This window comes from Teleopsis dalmanni, chromosome 1, assembly GCF_002237135.1.
Source record: "Teleopsis dalmanni isolate 2A chromosome 1, ASM223713v2, whole genome shotgun sequence".
NCBI lineage: Eukaryota > Metazoa > Arthropoda > Insecta > Diptera > Diopsidae > Teleopsis > Teleopsis dalmanni.
The window spans coordinates 22,990,850-23,013,878 of NC_051846.1; the positions used below are offsets into that span (position 1 = coordinate 22,990,850).

General features: G+C 28.0%; 1 protein-coding gene across 15 annotated transcripts in view; it reads left to right on the forward strand.

Annotated features, from left to right (window-relative positions):
* The first annotated feature begins 2,472 nt into the window (after positions 1–2,472).
* Positions 2,473–23,029, forward strand: part of LOC119673248 — a 74,280-nt gene continuing 53,723 nt past the window's right edge. For 12 of the 15 annotated variants that reach the window (XM_038084491.1, XM_038084498.1, XM_038084502.1 and 9 more), the window contains exons 1-42: positions 2,473–2,693; positions 2,759–2,776; positions 3,974–4,021; positions 4,104–4,127; positions 4,282–4,338; positions 5,489–5,542; positions 5,633–5,653; positions 5,712–5,753; positions 5,809–5,829; positions 5,883–5,924; positions 6,236–6,244; positions 6,305–6,346; positions 6,436–6,456; positions 6,518–6,559; positions 6,740–6,778; positions 6,833–6,859; positions 7,727–7,786; positions 7,840–7,872; positions 8,911–8,934; positions 8,992–9,024; positions 9,876–9,917; positions 10,352–10,381; positions 13,408–13,431; positions 13,489–13,548; positions 13,617–13,664; positions 13,795–13,836; positions 13,909–13,950; positions 14,795–14,833; positions 16,515–16,556; positions 16,635–16,664; positions 16,781–16,819; positions 16,888–16,917; positions 17,614–17,637; positions 17,695–17,724; positions 18,497–18,538; positions 18,973–19,002; positions 20,059–20,082; positions 20,140–20,169; positions 20,942–20,983; positions 21,418–21,447; positions 22,504–22,527; positions 22,585–22,614. In XM_038084491.1, the coding sequence (XP_037940419.1) occupies positions 2,759–2,776; positions 3,974–4,021; positions 4,104–4,127; positions 4,282–4,338; positions 5,489–5,542; positions 5,633–5,653; positions 5,712–5,753; positions 5,809–5,829; positions 5,883–5,924; positions 6,236–6,244; positions 6,305–6,346; positions 6,436–6,456; positions 6,518–6,559; positions 6,740–6,778; positions 6,833–6,859; positions 7,727–7,786; positions 7,840–7,872; positions 8,911–8,934; positions 8,992–9,024; positions 9,876–9,917; positions 10,352–10,381; positions 13,408–13,431; positions 13,489–13,548; positions 13,617–13,664; positions 13,795–13,836; positions 13,909–13,950; positions 14,795–14,833; positions 16,515–16,556; positions 16,635–16,664; positions 16,781–16,819; positions 16,888–16,917; positions 17,614–17,637; positions 17,695–17,724; positions 18,497–18,538; positions 18,973–19,002; positions 20,059–20,082; positions 20,140–20,169; positions 20,942–20,983; positions 21,418–21,447; positions 22,504–22,527; positions 22,585–22,614 (1,431 nt within the window). In that variant the 5' untranslated portion in view covers positions 2,473–2,693. The remainder of the gene's footprint in view (positions 2,694–2,758; positions 2,777–3,973; positions 4,022–4,103; positions 4,128–4,281; positions 4,339–5,488; positions 5,543–5,632; positions 5,654–5,711; positions 5,754–5,808; positions 5,830–5,882; positions 5,925–6,235; positions 6,245–6,304; positions 6,347–6,435; positions 6,457–6,517; positions 6,560–6,739; positions 6,779–6,832; positions 6,860–7,726; positions 7,787–7,839; positions 7,873–8,910; positions 8,935–8,991; positions 9,025–9,875; positions 9,918–10,351; positions 10,382–13,407; positions 13,432–13,488; positions 13,549–13,616; positions 13,665–13,794; positions 13,837–13,908; positions 13,951–14,794; positions 14,834–16,514; positions 16,557–16,634; positions 16,665–16,780; positions 16,820–16,887; positions 16,918–17,613; positions 17,638–17,694; positions 17,725–18,496; positions 18,539–18,972; positions 19,003–20,058; positions 20,083–20,139; positions 20,170–20,941; positions 20,984–21,417; positions 21,448–22,503; positions 22,528–22,584; positions 22,615–23,029) is intronic. The other 3 variants (XM_038084497.1, XM_038084503.1, XM_038084506.1) reach the window with 3 other exon arrangements.

Consider the following 23,029-nt stretch of genomic DNA (forward strand, 5'->3'; position numbering starts at 1 on the left):
CGTGAGAGTTAATTTCTTATTCCGAAACAAAAAAAAATCTTATTAAAGGGTGTGTATTGTCAATTATTACCAAGAAACGAGAAGCAAGTTGAAGACAATTCTTCCCAAAAAAATGGGCGGTTTAAACGCAACACAATGTTGATTACATTTGGAACAGTTCGTTTCAACACAAATAAAACACGATGAAACGCGGTACAGCATGGATTAAACCAACGATTTCACTACCGAAGAGTGATATGGCACGACCGATCAGACAGTGGTTAATTCAAGCGTCGTCCGCCTTGTTTGTCATTACTCCTTGTTTGCCATTTTGCCATTATTATATTATCGTTCTATTGCCTGTACCTTAGTACTCTTTAATACATTGTATATCCTTTAATAGATATCAAGTATTATGTACATATTTAGTGATGTATATATATACATATACATAAATATATATTGATATAGAAATATTTACAAAATATTTCAACATTATCAAACTATGACAGTTTACCTAATACATGTACTTAAGTGCTATCCAAATATTAGTAAGAATCTCTTACTTTATTTTTTTAATTGCTTGATTGAAGTCAAAATCAAAATTTACCAAAGTATAAAATCCTTCAGCTAGTTATATGGATGATAACTATGCCATACTTGAAAATTTTTTTGGATGTTAACAATTTTGCTTCCTTAGTATTATCCATTTTGAGACATTTTAAAGATACTTTATATACCACTTTTTAAACTTTATATAAATAAACTACACTTACTATATTAATGGAGCAACTTTCCAAGAATAATATAGGAATTGCAAAAAAAAAATTTTTTATCAAGCAACCGATATATTTATTTATATTTTATATATTTAAGGAGTAAGGAAAAAATTGATTTTATTATAATATTAAGTGTCATCGTAATATATAGTTTTAAAATAAGTGTATGTTAACTTTGTTATGTACACTTTTTACTAGATAATTAAATGTAAAAATTATTTGAAAAGCATTAGTCTTCTTTTAAGGTTAGCTTTGTTACAATAAGAGTGTATTGCTATAATACAAAGTATTATAAAATTTTTCAATCATAATCGAATCATTGAAGTTATATATCTCATCAAAGCATTATTAAGAGCAAGCATAAGAGCAAAATAAGAAGTATTCTCAAACACTTCTGATAACCGCCGATATTGAAAATCATATCAATCGATTTAGTAATATAATAAGTCATGATGAATAATACTCTTGCAATTCAACCACATGGTTAGTCATCACATTTCTTATCTTTAATCCCAACTTTACCAGTGTTGTAGAGTTCACACATTCTTACAGCAATCCTTTTGATAGGGCATTATCACGTGTAATTCAATATTTTACTACTTGTTACTATAAATTCTATATATTTTGTTAAATTATTTTAAAATTTTTATGCAATAATAGTGAGAGTAGATTTATTATTAGTAAAATATTCTAGCGTGTCAATAAAGTGTTTTGAAGACTCTAGACATTAAAAAAATATAAAAGAATTCATACACAGACCCCGAAAAGCTTAAAATTTTTTTCAAGAATTCTGATTCTACAGTAAATACATTTTGCATCAATTTTTCTTCAGTGATGAAGCTAATATTTGACGGATAGTTTGCAGAGCTGTCATATTTGAATCAGTAAAAAACCGCAAACAACTTTGGAAAGACCATTGCATTGATTACAAGTTACCGTATAATATAGAATTTCTGATCTGTACCATTTTTTCTAGTGCTTTAGAGATTTGCCTCCAATATGTGCGATTTGTCGCTATGGAACTTTATTTTGTGGGTAACGCAAACGATGTTATTTATGCTGATAATCCTCTAACTTTTGATATTTTGAAAACGAACAATTGTTAAATTACAACTGAGGAATTGCTAGCTATGTACTTATTTACTTATTTGGCCATAACAACCCGACACCGGGTTACGGTCTGACACAGCAAGTCTTTCCAGGCACCAAGCTAGCTATAGTATCTCCTAGCTACATCAGAGAAAAATTTCGAAACAATTAAAATAAAAACTTGATTTGATTTACTTTTTGAATTCAGAAAATGTTATCATATGAGGATTTAGGGGTTATCAATTAACAACTTCAACCTGCGATAAGGTGTTCTATAAGTCGTCAAAAGCTAAACTTGTCATAACTTGTTAACGTGACAAATGAAAACTTGATAAATACCGCAAGAAAAAGCCAATCAAAACGACAAGATTTCTATAGTTATGAAAAGGGTTAATAGTAATCATATATACGATCATTATAGAACCCACTTTTAAAATAAAAATGGAAGTTTTTATAAAATTATCTTACTCCACACATCTATTGGCACAGCTAGAAATTTTTTTATGTGCAAAAATATTTTTAATGTATCTTATTCAATTATTGATCTTAGAAATCATTGTAATATTTCATAAATTTGTATATTGACATATGAAATTTATGATTAAATTAAAGGAAATTCGTTTCATTTATTTGTGTTCCAAATTTATGTGTTTTTTTGTGCAATGTCTATGGGCTAAGAACATCCCAAAGTTTTGCATTAACTATAAATTTCAAAATTTTTAGTGAATGATGCAAAACGTTTGGATATTAGTGTGCGATTTTATTGTTAAATTTTCGATGAATTTCATAAATTTTTAAAACTATATTCCATCAAGTTCGCAATTAATTCATCACAGACTATCCAAGGTATATACCAGTAAAATTAAACATAATTTATGGTTGCTAACATTATATTTTTTCATAACTTTCAGATGTGTGCGAGTTGCCAGGTATTTTTTAAATAAGACTAACCATATAAAATTGAGCAATATTATGTGTGAGCGATAATATACTAAAAACTATTGAAATGTGCTATAATTCTACCATTATAGATACTACTCATACATAAAATTTCATACATCGATATTGTCCTGATTGCTAGATTCTAGCAATTGTGGTAGGGTGATCATGAAATCAGGATATATCATCCTGCCCGAATAAACACATGGGTTCATTTAATTTTGATGGAAGTGTAGTGCCAGTTACTTACTGGCCACTATCTATTTATGGTTATGGCTTAACCATAAATAGAGAAGTCAAACCAAATATATTCTGTTACTTTAGTAGAGAAAAATAATTTACTGAAACTCTGTTAACACTCATAGCTGTATTAGTTCGTTCTTGTCTACCAATATAAGCTTACCCTGATCTTAACTTATGAAGCTATGTAGTTTACTATTGTATAATAAACTATTGTTGAATAATAACACCGAATAATAATTATATAGCTACGCTTTCTATACGTAATCGTAAGTTCTCTGCTCATATCTCTACAAAAGAAGATTGAGCAACACGATCTCAAATGTGTGCTTAAAGTTTTAAACTAGCTATATGTACAAAATATTTCAAAATTGTAAATCAAAAATAATATAGTAAACACACATCTAACTACGCCTATGAGAAGAAACAAAAAAAAAGCAGCTGTTAAATGTTACCCATCTACCCAGTTACAGTCCGATACTTGCCAAAAGGGGAACACATACTCTTAGAACTGCGTTTCTAAAATGTCTATCCGATATCAATAGTATTGACATTAAGTATATTATTGTATGCTTCTTTAAAGTGACTAAGCAGTTTCCTGGTCCAGCACAAGGTTCTCTTGGAAGACTTAGCGTGTGTTTATATATGTATACGTATTTCATGTGTGTATGCTTAAAATGATCTAAAATGATCTATTCAGTATCTAAATAGACCTAATTATATGGAGTAAGGGAGTCGATCTGTATATGACATGTTATATTTCTACTATATCTAAGGTTTATTACCGTTGAGAAGTATTATCAAATAAATGTCAATAAATTGATAATTTATCAATGCATGTAACATTTGGTACAAATAATTTTAATTAATTTATATGTTTATCTAAATAATTTATGTTTTAATTCTAATCAATTTATTGTCTTTATCTTAATTACATTTTTTATTAGAATCGTCCGAGTAGAACACAATTATCACAACAACAGCATATTGCAAGGGTAAGTTGCATAAATTAGAGTTTCTAAAATTTCGAAAATGCTTTATGTATTTAAACTAAAATCATAATCTCGTCATTTTTAGATTCGTACAAAATGCAATCCAGAAGTAAGTAGTTTAATGCTCTTTACAAAACTCAAAGTTAAGGAGTAGACGTACAAAAATTTAATATAATCGAACGAATTTATTATGTTAATTTATTATTACTGAATAACAATTTACTATTTATCAAATGATCATAATTCGATATGTTTTCATCTAGGGTGTTCTGCACGAACGTCGACAAATAAATGCACAAAGGCCCAGACCTCCTCCACAGGTATGAGATACATATGTATAAAAATGTGTCCTATATATTTTGTAAGAGATCAATTATATTTAAAATAGTATTTATTACACTTTATATATCATAACACTGTGGTAGCAAAATTGTTTGTAGCCTCCAAAATTTGTCTTTATTTTTCTTAATCTTTCTCATTATCTTCAAGCTACTGTCCTCCCGATTTAATCCACTTATGTCAACGTTTTGACTAATCCTATAAACAAAGTTGATTTTCAGATTGATCTTCAAACCGATTACAATTGAGAAAATGAGTTTCACACATCGTGTTAAAGCCATGTGTTCGGTGCGATTCCCTATTTCGAGCTTAGAGAATAGTCTGAAGTCACACAGTGCTATCTGGGGAATGCGAAGGTCGTGGAATGATTTGGGTTATGTTTTTGGCGATATGGTCTCAGAAACCTAATGTAATGCAAGATGTTGCACTATCGCTTTAAAAAGATCTAGAATTATCGTCAGGAATTGCAAGGGTATTAAATAATCGCTAACGCTTAAATAATATAGCACGCTAACAGTTTGGCTTTGCGGAAGAAATTATAATGCATTATACTAAAATAATCGCAGAATACTATTAACATGATCTTTTGAACTCCAAATCATTGATTTCCATGACGTGTTTTTCATCAATTAATGTTGATAGTCGTTCACGGCAAATTTTTTTTCAATGTTACCAATTGCGAGAATCAAAAAACTATGTGGGTTTTTAAATTAAAAGATCTATCAAATTTTTTGATCACAGTAATATATGTACTTAAGAATGAAAGTATTTATTAAGTTGTTTTTTAGCATATAAGATTTCTTGAAATATAAAAATTTGATTAAAAATTTACAAATAATTTAAAAATCTTCTTACTTTAACATGATCCTTAGCAACAAAAGCTAACTGGCAAATAATTTTCACAATTTATTAATTAATAAAATTAATATTATATTGGTTATTTCTGTAAAATTACATTTTTATATATTCAAAAATAATTTTTTTAAGACATTTCGTTAAAAAAATGCCGCTCAGCAAAAATATTTTTAAAAAAAGTTTGAATTGGAATTAAAAAAATTTATAAAGAATTATTAAACATTTTCTAAATACCAACTGATTATTAACGTTTGAATGAAATGAATTTCAATTTAGGCACCAATACAAAGACGTCGACCATGTCCACAAATTACATCTAATCGCCCACAGGTAATAAAAACAACTTCATTCAAATATATACAAAAATATTTTAAACTTATTATAATAGATTAATAATATTTAAAACATTATTTGTTAAAGTTACCTGCGTTAGGGCCTCCGGTAAGAATTTTGTCTAAATTCTTCAAACAGAAATTGATTATATTCCTTCCGTGAGTAGTGTGATCCATGCAGTGCAGGCGTTCCAGATATGGGTGGAATGGTAAAAAATTTCTATTTAAACAATTCAAATATATAATTCTTTATATTCCATATAGTCTTCTTCTCCGGATTTTGAAGTAAGAAATGTAATAGAATATTGTAAATGGATAATGTGTTAATTTTTGATTAGTGTGATCCATGTAGAGCAGACACTCCAGTTATGAGTAGAACGGTAATATTTATTATAAAAATTATATTTAAAAACGAAGGTAAAAAACTTAAATTAAATTAAATTTATCTTAAATTTATTTTATTTTTTACAATAACTTTAAAAACTTTATTGTAAAAACTTCCTCATTATTTTAAATTCTATTTATTTTTTATTGGGTAGTGTGATAGAAATTATCACACATAATGATCTCATACATAGGAGACATGTTTCGAGAATGGTAAAAAAATATTTTTATATTATTAGATATTATTGTCTTTATTTGTAAATACTGAAATATTGTTCCATTTTATGTATTACCAACGCAAATTTAGCAACCTGAGGTAAGAAATGTAACAAAATATATTAAATTAATATAGTATACATTATTTTCCATTGGGTAGTGCAATATGAATTTTCAAGGAGAACCAGAAATGATTCAAACGGTATAAAATTTTTTATATATTATCTTGTAAAAGAAAATTATTTTCTTTAATTTCAAAAATAATTCATTTTTCATTTTTATTTGTTGAAGCCTAGTACTCGAGAACCAGAGGTAAGATGTGAAATAAAAAAATTCCAAATTAAAATTAAATTAAAATTCTTTAATTGGATAGTGTGATGCAAGTTCTTTCGGCGTAGCAGAACTGTTTAATATGGTAAAGAATAATGTATTAAAGATAAAGATATTACAATTTAAATTTTCAATATTTATTATTTATTAAAAAGAATATATTTTCCTAAATTGCTTGTCTGTTTCAATTACATGAGCAGCACACGATCTAAGACTTGTTCACATAATTCAAGAACATATTTAATTACAATTAGTTGTTATATAGCAGTGTGATGATATGAACCAGGCCCCAAGTGGTAATAGGGTAAAAATAACATGATATATGTTACAATTCTTTAAACTATTTTTATATTTTTAGCGAATGAGGTATTGCTGTCAGAGACCAGTAAGTTTTCAAGAAAACCTTTTTTTACAACTTCTTTTACAAGTTATGCTATAAATTTGAGATCGAAAACAATAGAAAGATTTTATAATCTTTTTTTCATTGTGGATAGATATTTTCAAGAAGGTTTTCATAATTGAGATTAAACACTGAATTAGTTTGTATTTTAGCAGTGAGTATACAAGACAAATATAAACTTAATACTGAATTTTTTAAAATGATTATTTTAAAGTAACATACGATAACATCGATCACATTAATATATACATAAACTAATTTACTTCAGGAATATATGTTAACGAAAGAAGCGTGTTGTTGTTGTAGCCAAACGTAAACCTAAAAGTAATAGTTCTTGACTCTTTATCACAAAATTAAGAAGTAATTATATATTCTTGGCATTAGTGTATATTTTCAGAACTTTAATAGTCTCAAAAAGAGCTAGAGAGTTATAACTATTATTATATATTTCAAAAACTTGAATAGGGTAAAGAAGAAGAGTCTGAAATCTGAATAGTAGAGTAAGTTTTGTCACTAAGTTTCCGGAAAAATCAAATTTTTAAAAATTTTGTTAGTTTAATTGCTTTTGTTAGTTTTAAAGTTAATTACGACATATATAAAATTTCGTCATTGTATAATATTATTTATTATAGTATAATAATACTCTTATACCATGTGATTTAATATTTGAAATACACATCAAATGGGTATAGGACTAAATTGTTATTTTATGAGAGTTTTGTTTAAAGCATTGTTTGACTTGGTACTCTCTAGTAATATAATTAATTTAGTGCTTTGTGGTAGTTTGGTAATATTAGTTTAAGGTGGTATTAGCATTTGATATAGATAACAATGTATTACATATATTTGTAGGAAGAAGTCGGCGAACCACCAAGAAGTGCTTCAGTTGGATGTATGTCTCCAGGAATGGGAGTAAATTTAATAATTATTTATTTTTGTTGTTATTACAAATAATTTTCTTTCAGCTTCAAAGATCTGCTTCCTTATCAATGTCACAGGTAAATAAACTTATATTATTATACATAAAGTGACATATGTATATATTAATAACGTTCGTGTCAATACAGAACCTAAAAACGCAATAAAATTATACAAAAATGTTACATTCTTTTAACTTATTTACATGGACATGACAGATAAAATAGAGAATAAATAAAAATACTAAATTTATTAGATTTACGTAACTGCATTAAGAGACATAATCTCTAGTCGTTTTTAAAATTGTTTTTTCTTATATTTTTAATCATATATATTACTCAAATGTAATTTCTAAAATGACCTGCAAGTCTCTACATTGTTCTGTTAACAACTGTTTATTCTCTGGTGAAGTTCTCAAAGACTATTGCTTTATTGGTAGTGCGATTACCAATGGTAGTAATTTGGGTGACAGTGTCTTCCTGTTACGAAAACGTTTTGTGTTTTTTTCTTTTTTATCTTTCTGTGCACAATAGGCTCATGAGAGCATGGTAGATTTTGTTTTTCCTCTTAATATCAATCACTTCATATATTAATTCTGAGGGTGTTCGAGTTTATCTTGATAGATACATATTTGCCTCAATATTGATTAAGACTTATGCCGCTACAAAATTTTGAAAAAGAAAACTCTAAAAGGCATAAGAAACTTAAATTATTAGTCAGTACTATTCACGGAATCAGCGGAATTAATTCACGACCTTTAATTAATATAATATATTATCAATATATTAGTTGCAAGCAAAAATTTTAATTTGGACTCTGAAGATCTAAAATTTTTTAAACAATCCAAAACAGTATCGGCAGTACGGTTTTTAGATTACTTAAATGTTTTTTAGTAAAAGCATATAATTGTTTGAACTAAAATATTTATAAAATATTTTATAACAATCTTAGCATTATCGCAATCAGTTACAACAGCCATAAAATAGTAAAAGTGCGCAATAGAACTAACTCAAACCACAACAACAACAACAAACACAAATACATTATAATTTCAATTATAAATTATTAAAAATATATTACTTATAACAACTGCTAAGATATTATAATAATTATTTTAGAGAGGTTCTGTGCCCTGTGGATCGGTAAGCACGTCCAAGTTCGTACATTATGCGTTAAATGTGTACATTTGTATCCTTTAGGAACAATCTTCAAGTCCGATGAGTTCTCAATCAGTAAGTATAATTTATATTGCATTTCTTATGTTATTATTATTTTTATCTGTCCTCATTTATGTCCTAATTAGCTTTGTTTTATTTTTTCGTTCCTTTTTTATCCCATGTAAAACTGCCGTCAATCAGTGGAAATAATCAAGATCATTAAAGGCACTAGACTGATTCAGCGTTTATTGTCCATGTCATTAATGTTCTCACTTTCCTGAAATAAGATATTCACTCTAACAAAGTATTCATTGATGGTTTCTCTTTGTGAATTTTTTTAGTCCATTATTCAGGCGTACGGATTTGAACCAAACCTGTTTTTGAGTCAAACCTGTAGGCTGTTTTACGTTTGTATAATTTGATATCTCTCACTGAACGGCTTCCACCTTCGTTAAATTGAATGCTGAACAGAGTATTCCTATCCACCGATAAATATCGAGACCATTATTTTGGATAATCATTAAATATCAATACTTTATCGGCGTCAATGCATGTTAGCAATTGAACCGGTTTTTTACAGGCCATTGAATTATTTGTTACGTTAGTGAGCCGTGTATATTGTTGTGCAAACGACTATTATGGTGATTGTTTGATAATGATTTCCATCGGCCAGTAGATCCTTATACTATCCTTATAAGAGGACGTCAAGCCATGTCAACAAGGCAGCAGCCACGGTTTCTAGTATCCGAAAATATTTGTTTGAAGTAGCATTATCGCAATCAGTTTTAGAACGTCAGCTTTGCACTCCAAATATATATATAATGTATAATCTATATAGATAATATAATCTAATATCTATTGTAAAAATGTAGAATTTAATATAAATTTATTGTGTATTTTTTAATTCAAAATTGTTTTCTTTACAGGAATGTAAAGATTCTCTGGGTATCTTTAGTACTGATTATGATGTAAGTATTTTTTGATTATATAATAAATAATAACATCAATCAGTCATTCAAATTTAAATTATTTGTAATATTGTTTTGATAGTTCAAAAAAGTTTTTTTAATATATTTACAAAAAAGAGTTTATAAATCTGAATTAAATATTGAAAGTTTTCAATGGACTACGTGTCTGACCCTTCAAACTATTTTTGATAAAATAATGTATTTAATTTTATAATATTTTATAATAAAATAGTTTAAAAATATTTTGTACTAATGTACGTTCAATTTTCAAATATTAGCCAAAAGATCCATATTAGAGAATTCCATAGCGATAATTTTTTTCCAACATTAATTTATTTAATCAAATACTTCATGAGAGATATTATCATGAAGTATTGGATGCACTTTGAATTACTTTAAACCAAAGTTACAAATTTTCTTTCAAATTATTTCAGGATTTCGACCCAAGGGCACATGGAACAGAGGTACGTTTATTGTACATACTATACTATACATACTACAATATTATGAAATTTCAAATAAAAAAATTCTCTATTGAGTTATAAAGTATATAATGACTGTAGGTACTAAACAGTCATTAGTTAGAGTTATGGCTTAAAGATATCTTATAATTATCTGACTTTTAACACAAGCTTTATGTGCTAATTTATTAAAAAAAAGCGTGTGTTTTTTATATTTTCCTCTAAAATGTTTCGGAACCTATCGTTGTACTGGGAAAAGTTGCCTAGAGCTTCTGCGAAGGATGTTTGGTAGCTCCTCTATATACTTATTCTCACTTTTAACAGGTCTTTCACAAGAACTTATATATCATTTGGAGAAGCAAGCATCGGTAATTCATTTAATGGTAGTTCGTTTAACGGTAATTCGTTTTCTGTAACATTGCGTCTTGATTTCAGTTGATTGATTTGCCTTTTGCAAAATATTATTCCTGTCTTCATTACATACATCATTTGACCCTGCCGTAAATAAATTTACCCTTGTGTGCACCTAGGCCCGCGACCATACTGGCGAACACATACCATATCATCAATTCAAAATTGCCTTACTGGTGTCTTCCCTTTCTTGGGTGTTGCAGTGGTTAATTGTGATGGTACTTGTGAAATCAAATTTCGTATAACCCTTCCATGCAAGAGTTTTGCTGAACTTATAGTATCAGAATGCGGCATGAACCGATATGTCAATAGGAATTTGTTAATTGCATCATTTAAGGATAATTTATCCGCCATCACTGTTGATTTGAATGTTAGAACAAAACATTCAGCCAATCCATTAGAGGCTGGATGAAACGGTACTGTTCTTAAATATTGTATACCATTCATCTTGCAAAACTGACTAAATGGCAGCGTAGGTAATTGTAACTCAATTAACTCGTTTCTGGTAAGCCTTCAATTGCAAAGATAGCTTTTAATGCGATTATTGTATCGAATGTGGTGATGTTATTTAGTTGAGCTAAAGGAAAGCAAATTGTGAGTATGCATCAATAGATATTAAAAACATGTGAGCCACATACGGGCCTCACGAAATCTGTATGTATTCTTTCTCAACTACTAACTACTAAACTGCTGCTTACATGCAGATCCGACTTGCTTACAAATACTGCATGCCGATACTAGGATTTGTGTTTACCTGTCAACGTTGGAGGCGGTGTGCGATCATTATAGGAAGTTTTTTTATCGGGGCTAAATATACTGACTAAAGGCTTATGGTCAGCCAGAAATATAAACTTACGACCAGACAAGTAATGGTGAAATCGCTGTACACCAAAAATTATTTATAGTTCTTCCTTTTCTATTTGACTGTATTTTTGCTGATGCTTATTTGAAATCTTAGACCGATCTAGATAATTGTGTGACAGTAGTGCACCTATACCGTATGAAGACGTGGTCTTCAGTATTTGTTATGCTTCGTCTTGTTGCTGTCTCCAATAAAAATATTCGTTTTGACACCGAAAGCGATTTGTGAAAAATTTGGAATGAAATTGTTGTATAAGTTACCCTTACCTATAAAAGCTTCAAATTCTCTTATATTTTTTTGGATTATTCAAGTCTATTACTGCTGCTACTCTTTTCTGATATGGTAATATTCCTTTGGCACTTAACTATCGATCTAAGTATCTAATGTGACTTTGTAAGAATTCGGCTACATATTCTTTATACGTTTGAGCTAATGTCATCATTTGCCTAAAAAAATCATAAAGGACATCTGTCATGTGTTTTTTTCTCTCATTAATACTCCGCTAGCAAATTTTTTCAATAGTTCAAAGACTGCCTAACCATGGTAGAAGAAAAACTTTTTGCTTAGTGTCATCATTTATCATGTAAGCAGCAAAATGTTGTTTCAGTTGTTGAAAATATGGGTCCCAAATTTATTTTTCATTGTTGAACGAATGGAACATTGGCACGCTGTTATTTATTGAAGTGGTGAAACTAGAATCTCCGCCCCACTCTTTTATGAATCAAATGCTTGCATCATTTGCTGCGGCATTACTATAACTTATATATTTAGTCTATATCTACATATATATCTAGTGGTGCCTTTTTTGTATTAAATTATGTTGATATTTTCTGTTTAACTTACGAAAAAAAAATTATTAATTTTTGTTGAAAATAACTTTCTAAAAAAATCATACATTTTGCACAAACTCGGGATGTTTATAATATAAAAACTACATGCTCTATGCTCCACTAAGAGCAGTGTCTCTTCCAGTATAATACATAAAAACATTATAAAAATAAAAATAAATACATTGTAAATACACCAAGAAAATAACAATATAATAATAATTATTATAAATTTTAGGAAGTGAGTAACAGTAACTAACTGTGTAATATGTGAAACTTATACCAGATTCAAAATTAATATTTGATTGTGATTTTAACTGTCAACAATTTAAAACTGTCATCTGAAATCAAGAAGTATAAATATCGATTCACACTACATATCATTCCAATTTGATTATCAGATTTAAAATATGTCTACACTTAATAACTACTTTTAAAAATTATTAATTAACTCTACATTTACATCCATATTAGTTTTAAAATATCAGTTAGCTTTTTCTTTCCATTTCGTATATCATGCTATCAATATATATCATTTAATAACACGATATGGTGATTAAAATTGATTAAAGAAAATTACATCCGAATATAGTGTAAAAGCATTATCGCATTCAGTTTACGAGTTGAACAGTTATTTTATCGATGCCTCTGTTTAAATACAGTCATATAGTTTCAATAATAGAGTATATTCCATTACATTATTCTTCTAATAAATTATATGTGAACTGCAATTTATATTAAAAATCTTAGAAGTGTATAACGTATTGTATTTGAGGGACTTAAAATAATTTTTAAAATAGCATAACTTTAACAATAAATATCAAAATTATAAGTATTTTGTTAATACAAATAAATTATAATATCAATTTTAAATTATTTGAAATAAATTATTTGTAACAATTGCTAAACTATTGTAATAATCATTTTAGAGAGATTCTATGCCCTGTGGACCGGTAAGCACGTGCAAGTTCATACACTATGCGTTAAATGTACATATTTGTATCCTTTAGGCACAACCTTCAAGTCCGATGTTAAGTCCTCAAGCAGAAATTTATACACCCAGTCAAAAGGTAAACTAAATTTATACTGCTTTTCTTATGTAAATATGTATATCTGTCTTCATATACTTTTTCTAAAGTGCGCAAACGAATCCGAGTACCAACGAAGACAACAAGGCAACCAGCTGGTAAGCAAAATATATATACATATATATAAAAGTAGAAAGACTATTATTAACTACTAATCTATGATCGCACTGAGTAGTAAATATTATAATTATCAGTGCGTAAGAAAATAATTTCCAATTTTAAAACTAGCAAATCGCAAATATGGAGAGAATGCGGCAAACACATGTACAGGTACATAATGTCAAGTAGCAATATATATGTAAGCAAATAGTATTAACAATATAATATTAATGTTTATTATAGAATGTAAGACGCAGAAAAGGACGAAAGAAGCCTTGCGCACCGGTAAGTCAAAGTATTTTGTAACTAGAACGTTATAATCAAGAGCTTCCTTCCTTAATTAATATTAAAAACGATGACTTAGTATGAAATACAGGTTATTTATTTTATAGTTCCGTAAATAGATATGTCTAATCGTAGTTGTGAATATAAATGGTGGTTATAAATGTGGTTATAAATTTGTTAGTATTATCCATTTAAACGCTATTTTCTGGTGATTACTCAAAAAAATAAAATGTAAATTACAAGTCCAGAAAATATTTCGTGCGACTAGACCAAATGTGGCGTCGTCCACATTTCTTTTATATCCATAGTCTTAATTTCAATCAATAAAAATATTGGTTGTTATATCATTAATTGACTTAAGAGTAGGAATTTATGGAGTGTATCATACCATTGTGGCAATCTTAAACCATATAACACTGTATTATGTATGGTAACTATATAATAACTTTTTGTGTTATTCACTTTTTATATATATAATAGTATTTCTATAATTACCCATGAATTTTCAATATTCCACTGAAGGCAATTCAGTGTGAAGATCATTACATGATCTATTTTATATCTACTACTATTAGTGTATGTGCTGCCAAGTCAGGATACACTTTAATTATATTTTTTGTATTATACTTATCTTATACTTTTAACCATTGAAATAATTATTTTATATCCTTATTTTTTATTATACTCGTGTCACTAAACTGTTTGCTATGTATCTTGTCAGACTTGCAAACCTAGTCCAGAAATAAGTACATAAGCAGAATTTTATACTCCCAGTCAACGGGATCATACAATTCATTATATTTTTTATTGAATATGTAAATTAATTTATATATTTATTTCATAGTGTCAAACCACACCGTCGTTGCAACAAGCAAATATGGAGGTAAGTGAGATATTTGTGGATGTTAAACAATTATTTACAAGTTTAGTTGTGCTCACTTGTTATGGTATAATTATTAAAAGATATAAGTACAGAGAAAACTCAAAACTTAAGACATCACTACAGGTCTTTGCTTCCTTACTAAATACTAATCTGTCCTTACATATTTGTGTTCCATAAATACACTCGGTCCACAGCCGAAGTAATTGTTAGTTTACTCCTTAATCGATTGAATAGCTTAACTCTAAGTATCGATAATACCGGCACATGATGGAGATATATACTTCAGTACACTCTCGCAATCATGGAATATGATATGTTTCAGAATAGAATACTGGTATATTGTTGAAATATTAAACCCACACTTTTACTCATAGGTATTACTAGCACGGTTTGACCAAATATTTACATAGAGTAAAGCACCGAAAAAAAATTTTAAGAATATAGTATTAACACCCACCATAGATTTATAATTATATGGCAGCATTCGATAGTCCATTAAAGATTGCGTCGGCGTAGCAAATTTTGAGCTCAAAATCTCTTCAAATCTTATAGGACTCTGCAGAATAACAATCAGTATACAGTAAGAAATACATGCACTCTCCTTAATGTAGGATTTAGTCCTACAAATTTCAAATAAAACAAACTGTTTAATTGTTTGTAATAAGTTGGTATTGACATAAAAATGCGTCATATAGAGAACCAAGTCTTTACTAGCGATTATTTTTCTGAAATTATTAATATAATTTAATATACGAAACTTTTGATTGGGCATTAAACTTTAAACATGACGATTTGTTTAATTATTATATCACCACTACATTTATTGCACATTTCTTGAATGAAGAATAAATGAGCTATAAGTTGGTTCTGACAGAAATATAAGTAATACAGACAACAAAAGGTCTACTGGGAATTATTTTTTTGAAACTGTGAACGTCTTAATGTACATTGGTATTAACACATAAAACAATTAAGATGTCAACCTGGAGATCAGATAAACAAACAACATTTCTCAATCAATGTCATTATGACATTCCAGTAATCTTTTCAAAGATTCCAGTAATCCATTGTAAGACTGAAAATTTCATCGATCGACAAAATTTACTATTAAAATAATTTATCCCATGGCGCAGAGATATGGCGGCACAGCAGGATAATTTTCACAAAATTATAAAATAACACCACGTTTCATGTATTTCAATTAACAGTTTAAAAAAGGAAATAAAAAAGACTGCGTTATCATGTAATAGAAAAGTTGGCAGACTAATTAAAAGCTAGCATAATTAAAATCGGAAAAATAAAATTTAAGTTAGACTTATATGGCATATGTATATTTTTTTGTCATGAATTTGTTGAGTGCACGACTATTCGTGATTTGTATATGAAGGGGGTAAACTCCGCTATCGACAGAAAAGCGGTTGTGGAACCGACTGTGGCGGTAACACATGAAAGTCCTTAAAATTAACTAGTATATCATCGATTAATATTAAACAAAGCGATATTAGGAGACAATCACCTTGACAGTTGCATAGCTTAAAAGATATATTCCCACTTACCTTCTTTTATTACGGTAAGTTATATTATATATTAGACTTTTTACGGAAGTACGATAGGCTATCCAAATTAAAATTGATGAGTGAAATAATTGAAGAAATAAATAAAATTAATTTAATTTTTTTAGCCTGCGCGGAGAAGAAGAGGTATGAGACGAGGATGTGAAGGGGTAAAAACCTATGATTTCCATTTGATAAAATCTAAAAAACTAATCTATGCAATAACGTAAATTGAATACTTATTATAGAGACAGGGAGCTGAAACGCCTTCCGGACGGGTAAGTTTAAACACATTTAATATAACGGATAAGCTTTACACAATTTTATTATAATTAAAAAAGCTATCGAAATTAAAGTAAAAAAGTAAATAAAATTAATTTTATTGTTTTATTAGCCTAGAGGAATGCGAGGTTCTAGACAAGGATTTGCTGAGGTAAAAAACTATGATTTCCATGTGATATAAGTTAAAAAACAATAATGAAAATTGAAAATTTATGACAGAGAATGGAAGCTGAATCCCCTGTATCTTCGGTAAATTTAAATATATCTTAAACAATTTTATTACACGTAAATAAGCTATCGAAATTAAATTGATTATATACCGAATATTATTTCAACACGTTGTAAAATCTTTATTTGTACAGCCATTAACTAATAAAAATAAATCTGTCGAGCACATCTGTGTCTTTATAGCAAGATGATACTTTATAATACATCAATTGAACAATAGTTTGAAAAAAACTAATAGTCAATTTCTTTAAATTAAATCTTTAAATGAAAGTCTTCTTTCACATGTCGAAGTTTTGTGTCAATTAACTTTCTTTCCATTTTTTATATCAAGATATCAATACCATATCATTTGATAACATGATATGGTGATATAAACTGCTAAAGAAAATCACATCGGAATATAATGCGATAGCATTATCGCAATCAGTTCACAACTTGAACAGTTTTTTTACTGAGGTCTCTATTTTAAAACAGTCATATACATTCAATAATAGAGTATATTCCATTACATTATTCTTCTAACAATTTATATATGGCCTGTAATATATATCGATGTTTTAGAGGGACTTAGTATAATTTTTAAAATAGCATAACTTTAAACACAAACCTCTAAACTATAAGTATTTTGTAAATACAAATAAATTATAATATAAATTATAAATCATTTAAAATATATTATTCATAACAATTGCTAAAATATTATAACAATTATTTTAGAGAGGTTCTTTGCCCTGTGGATCGGTAAGCACATGCCAGTTCATACATTATGCGTTATATGTGTACATTTGTATCCTTTAGGAACAAACTTCAAGTCCGATGATGAGTTCAGTAAGTATAATTTTATTGCATTTCTTTTGTTAATATGTTTATCTGTCCTCATTGTTCCTTTTTTATCCCATGTAAAAATACCGTCAAAAAGCGGTATCAATCAAGATCATTAAAGGCACTAGATTGATTCAGCGCTTTTTGTCCATGTCATTAATGTTCTCACTTTCTTGAAATAAGATATCCACTCTAACAAACTATTCATTGATGGTTTCTCTTTGTGAATTATTTTCGTCCATTATTCAGGCGGACGAATTCGAACCAAACCTGTAGGCTGTTTTACGTTTGTATAATTTGATAACTCTCACTGAACGGCTTCCACCTTCGTTAAATTGAATGCTGAACAGAGTATTCCTATCCACCGATAAATATCGAGACCATTAATTTGGATAATCATTAAATATCAATACTTTATCGGCGTCAATGCATGTTAGCAATTGAACTGGTTTTTTACAGGCCATTGAATTATTTGTTACGTTAGTGAGCCGTGTATATTGTTGTGCAAACGACTATTATGGTGATTGTTTGATAATGATTTCCATCGGCCAGTAGATCCTTATTCTATCCTTATAAGAGGACGTCAAACCATGTCAACAAGGCAACAGCCACGTTTTCTAGTATCCGAAAATATTTGTTTGAAGTAGCATTATCGCAATCAGTTTTAGAACGTCAGCTTTGCACTCCAAATATATATAATCTCTTATCTACCGTAAAAACATATAATTTAATATAAATTGTTCGTGTATTTTTTAATTCAAAATTGTTTTCTTTACAGGATTGTCAAGATTCTCTGGGTTTGTTTAGTACTGATTATGATGTAAGTATTTATAAATTATATAATAAATAATAACATCAATCAATCATTCTAATTTAAATTATTTGTAATATTGTTTTGATAGTTCAAAAAAGTTTTTTTAATATATTTACTAAAAAGAGTTTATAAATCTGGATTAAATATTGAAAGTTTTCAATGGACTACGTGTCTAACCCTTCGAACTATTTCTAATAAAATAATGTATTTAATTTTATAATTAAATAATTTAAAAATATTTTGTATTCTCAGTTTTCAAATATTAGCCAAACGATCCTTATTTTCGAATTTCATAGCGATAATTTTTTTCCAACATTTTAAGTTATTATAACATTAATTTATTTGATCAAATACTTCATGAGAGATATTATCATTATGCATTGGATATACTTTGAATTTCTTTATATCAAAGTTATAAATTTACTTTCAAATTATTTCAGGATTTCGCGCCAAGGGCATATGGAACAGATGTACGTATACTATACAAAAGCTGTAAATGTCTTCCTGAATTATTGTTATTAAATTAATTTCATAAAAAATATTTACTATTGAATAATTAAGTATATAATGACCGTACTAAACAGTCATTAATAAGAGTTGTACCTTGAAGATACATTGTAATTAATTGTATTTTAGCACAATCAAATTTGAAGATATTTTATTATTATTATTATTTAAGTTGATATTTTCTGTTTAGCTTACCAAAATATACTTATCAATTGTTGTTAGAATATCTTTTTAAAAAACTCAAACATTTTGTGTAAGTTCTGGATATTTATAATATAAAAACTACACTCAAAATATTCCTCATAATTATTATATATGTTAGTAAATGAGTAACAGTAAGTGACTCTGTTACATCTAAAACTTATACTAGTTCCAGGATTGTAATTTGATTGTAATTTTAACTGTCAACAATTTAAAACTGTCATCTGAAATCAAGAAGTATAAATATCGATTCACACTACATATCATTCCAATTTGATTATCAGGTTTAACATATATATGTCCACACTTAATAACTATTTCTACAAAATATTTACTATCTCTACATTTTCATCCATATAAGTTTTAAAGTATCAGTTAGCTTTTTCTTTCCATTTCTTCTATCATGGTATTAATACTATATCATTTAATTACACGATATGGTGATCTAAATTGATTAAAGAAAATAACATCGGAATGTAATGCGATAGCAATATCGCAAGTAGTTCACGAGTTGAACAGTTATTTTACCGAGGCCTCCGTTTTTAATACAGACATATACTTTCAATAATAGAGTATATTCCACTTCATTGTTCTTCTAATAAATTATATATGGACTGCAATTCATATTAAAAATCTTATAAGTGTATAACGTATTGTATTCGAGGGACTTAAAATAATTTTTAAAATAGCATAACTTTAACAATAAATCTCAAAATTATAAGTATTTTGTAAATACAAATAAATTATAATATCAATTTTAAATTATTTGAAATAAATTATTTGTAACAATTGCTAACATATAATAATAATTATTTTAGAATGCTCTTGTGCCCTATAGACCGGTAAGCACGTGCAATTTCATCTATTATGCGTTAAATGTATACATTTGTATCCTTTAGGAACAAACTTCAAGTCCGATGATGAGTTCAGTAAGTATAATTTTATTGCATTTCATTTGTTAATATGTTTATCTGTCCTCATTGTTCCTTTTTTATCCCATGTAAAAATACCGTCAAAAAGCGGTATCAATCAAGATCATTAAAGGCACTAGATTGATTCAGCGTTTTTTGTCCATGTCATTAATGTTCTCACTTTCTTGAAATAAGATATCCACTCTAACAAACTATTCATTGATGGTTTCTCTTTGTGAATTATTTTCGTCCATTATTCAGGCGGACGAATTCGAACCAAACCTGTAGGCTGTTTTACGTTTGTATAATTTGATAACTCTCACTGAACGGCTTCCACCTTCGTTAAATTGAATGCTGAACAGAGTATTCCTATCCACCGATAAATATCGAGACCATTAATTTGGATAATCATTAAATATCAATACTTTATCGGCGTCAATGCATGTTAGCAATTGAACCGGTTTTTTACAGGCCATTGAATTATTTGTTACGTTAGTGAGCCGTGTATATTGTTGTGCAAACGACTATTATGGTGATTGTTTGATAATGATTTCCATCGGCCAGTAGATCCTTATTCTATCCTTATAAGAGGACGTCAAACCATGTCAACAAGGCAACAGCCACGTTTTCTAGTATCCGAAAATATTTGTTTGAAGTAGCATTATCGCAATCAGTTTTAGAACGTCAGCTTTGCACTCCAAATATATATAATCTCTTATCTACCGTAAAAACATATAATTTAATATAAATTGTTCGTGTATTTTTTAATTCAAAATTGTTTTCTTTACAGGATTGTCAAGATTCTCTGGGTTTGTTTAGTACTGATTATGATGTAAGTATTTATAAATTATATAATAAATAATAACATCAATCAATCATTCTAATTTAAATTATTTGTAATATTGTTTTGATAGTTCAAAAAAGTTTTTTTAATATATTTACTAAAAAGAGTTTATAAATCTGGATTAAATATTGAAAGTTTTCAATGGACTACGTGTCTAACCCTTCGAACTATTTCAAATAAAATAATGTATTTAATTTTATAATTAAATAATTTAAAAATATTTTGTATTCTCAGTTTTCAAATAGTAGCCAAACGATCCTTATTTTCGAATTTCATAGCGATAATTTTTTTCCAACATTTTAAGTTATTATAACATTAATTTATTTGATCAAATACTTCATGAGAGATATTATCATTATGCATTGGATATACTTTGAATTTCTTTATATCAAAGTTATAAATTTTCTTTCAAATTATTTCAGGATTTCGCGCCAAGGGCACATGGAACAGATGTACGTATACTATACAAAAGCTGTAAATGTCTTCCTGAATTATTGTTATTAAATTAATTTCATAAAAAATATTTACTATTGAATAATTAAGTATATAATGACCGTACTAAACAGTCATTAATAAGAGTTGTACCTTGAAGATACATTGTAATTAATTGTATTTTAGCACAATCAAATTTGAAGATATTTTATTATTATTATTATTTAAGTTGATATTTTCTGTTTAGCTTACCAAAATATACTTATCAATTGTTGTTAGAATATCTTTTTAAAAAACTCAAACATTTTGTGTAAGTTCTGGATATTTATAATATAAAAACTACACTCAAAATATTCCTCATAATTATTATATATGTTAGTAAATGAGTAACAGTAAGTGACTCTGTTACATCTAAAACTTATACTAGTTCCAGGATTGTAATTTGATTGTAATTTTAACTGTCAACAATTTAAAACTGTCATCTGAAATCAAGAAGTATAAATATCGATTCACACTACATATCATTCCAATTTGATTATCAGGTTTAACATATATATGTCCACACTTAATAACTATTTCTACAAAATATTTACTATCTCTACATTTTCATCCATATAAGTTTTAAAGTATCAGTTAGCTTTTTCTTTCCATTTCTTCTATCATGGTATTAATACTATATCATTTAATTACACGATATGGTGATCTAAATTGATTAAAGAAAATAACATCGGAATGTAATGCGATAGCATTATCGCAAGTAGTTCACGAGTTGAACAGTTATTTTACCGAGGCCTCCGTTTTTAATACAGACATATACTTTCAATAATAGAGTATATTCCACTTCATTGTTCTTCTAATAAATTATATATGGACTGCAATTCATATTAAAAATCTTAGAAGTGTATAACGTATTGTATTCGAGGGACTTAAAATAATTTTTAAAATAGCATAACTTTAACAATAAATCTCAAAATTATAAGTATTTTGTAAATACAAATAAATTATAATATCAATTTTAAATTATTTGAAATAAATTATTTGTAACAATTGCTAACATATAATAATAATTATTTTAGAATGCTCTTGTGCCCTATAGACCGGTAAGCACGTGCAATTTCATCTATTATGCGTTAAATGTATACATTTGTATCCTTTAGGAACAAACTTCAAGTCCGATGATGAGTTCAGTAAGTATAATTTTATTGCATTTCATTTGTTAATATGTTTATCTGTCCTCATTGTTCCTTTTTTATCCCATGTAAAAATACCGTCAAAAAGCGGTATCAATCAAGATCATTAAAGGCACTAGATTGATTCAGCGTTTTTTGTCCATGTCATTAATGTTCTCACTTTCTTGAAATAAGATATCCACTCTAACAAACTATTCATTGATGGTTTCTCTTTGTGAATTATTTTCGTCCATTATTCAGGCGGACGAATTTCGAACCAAACCTGTAGGCTGTTTTACGTTTGTATAATTTGATAACTCTCACTGAACGGCTTCCACCTTCGTTAAATTGAATGCTGAACAGAGTATTCCTATCCACCGATAAATATCGAGACCATTAATTTGGATAATCATTAAATATCAATACTTTATCG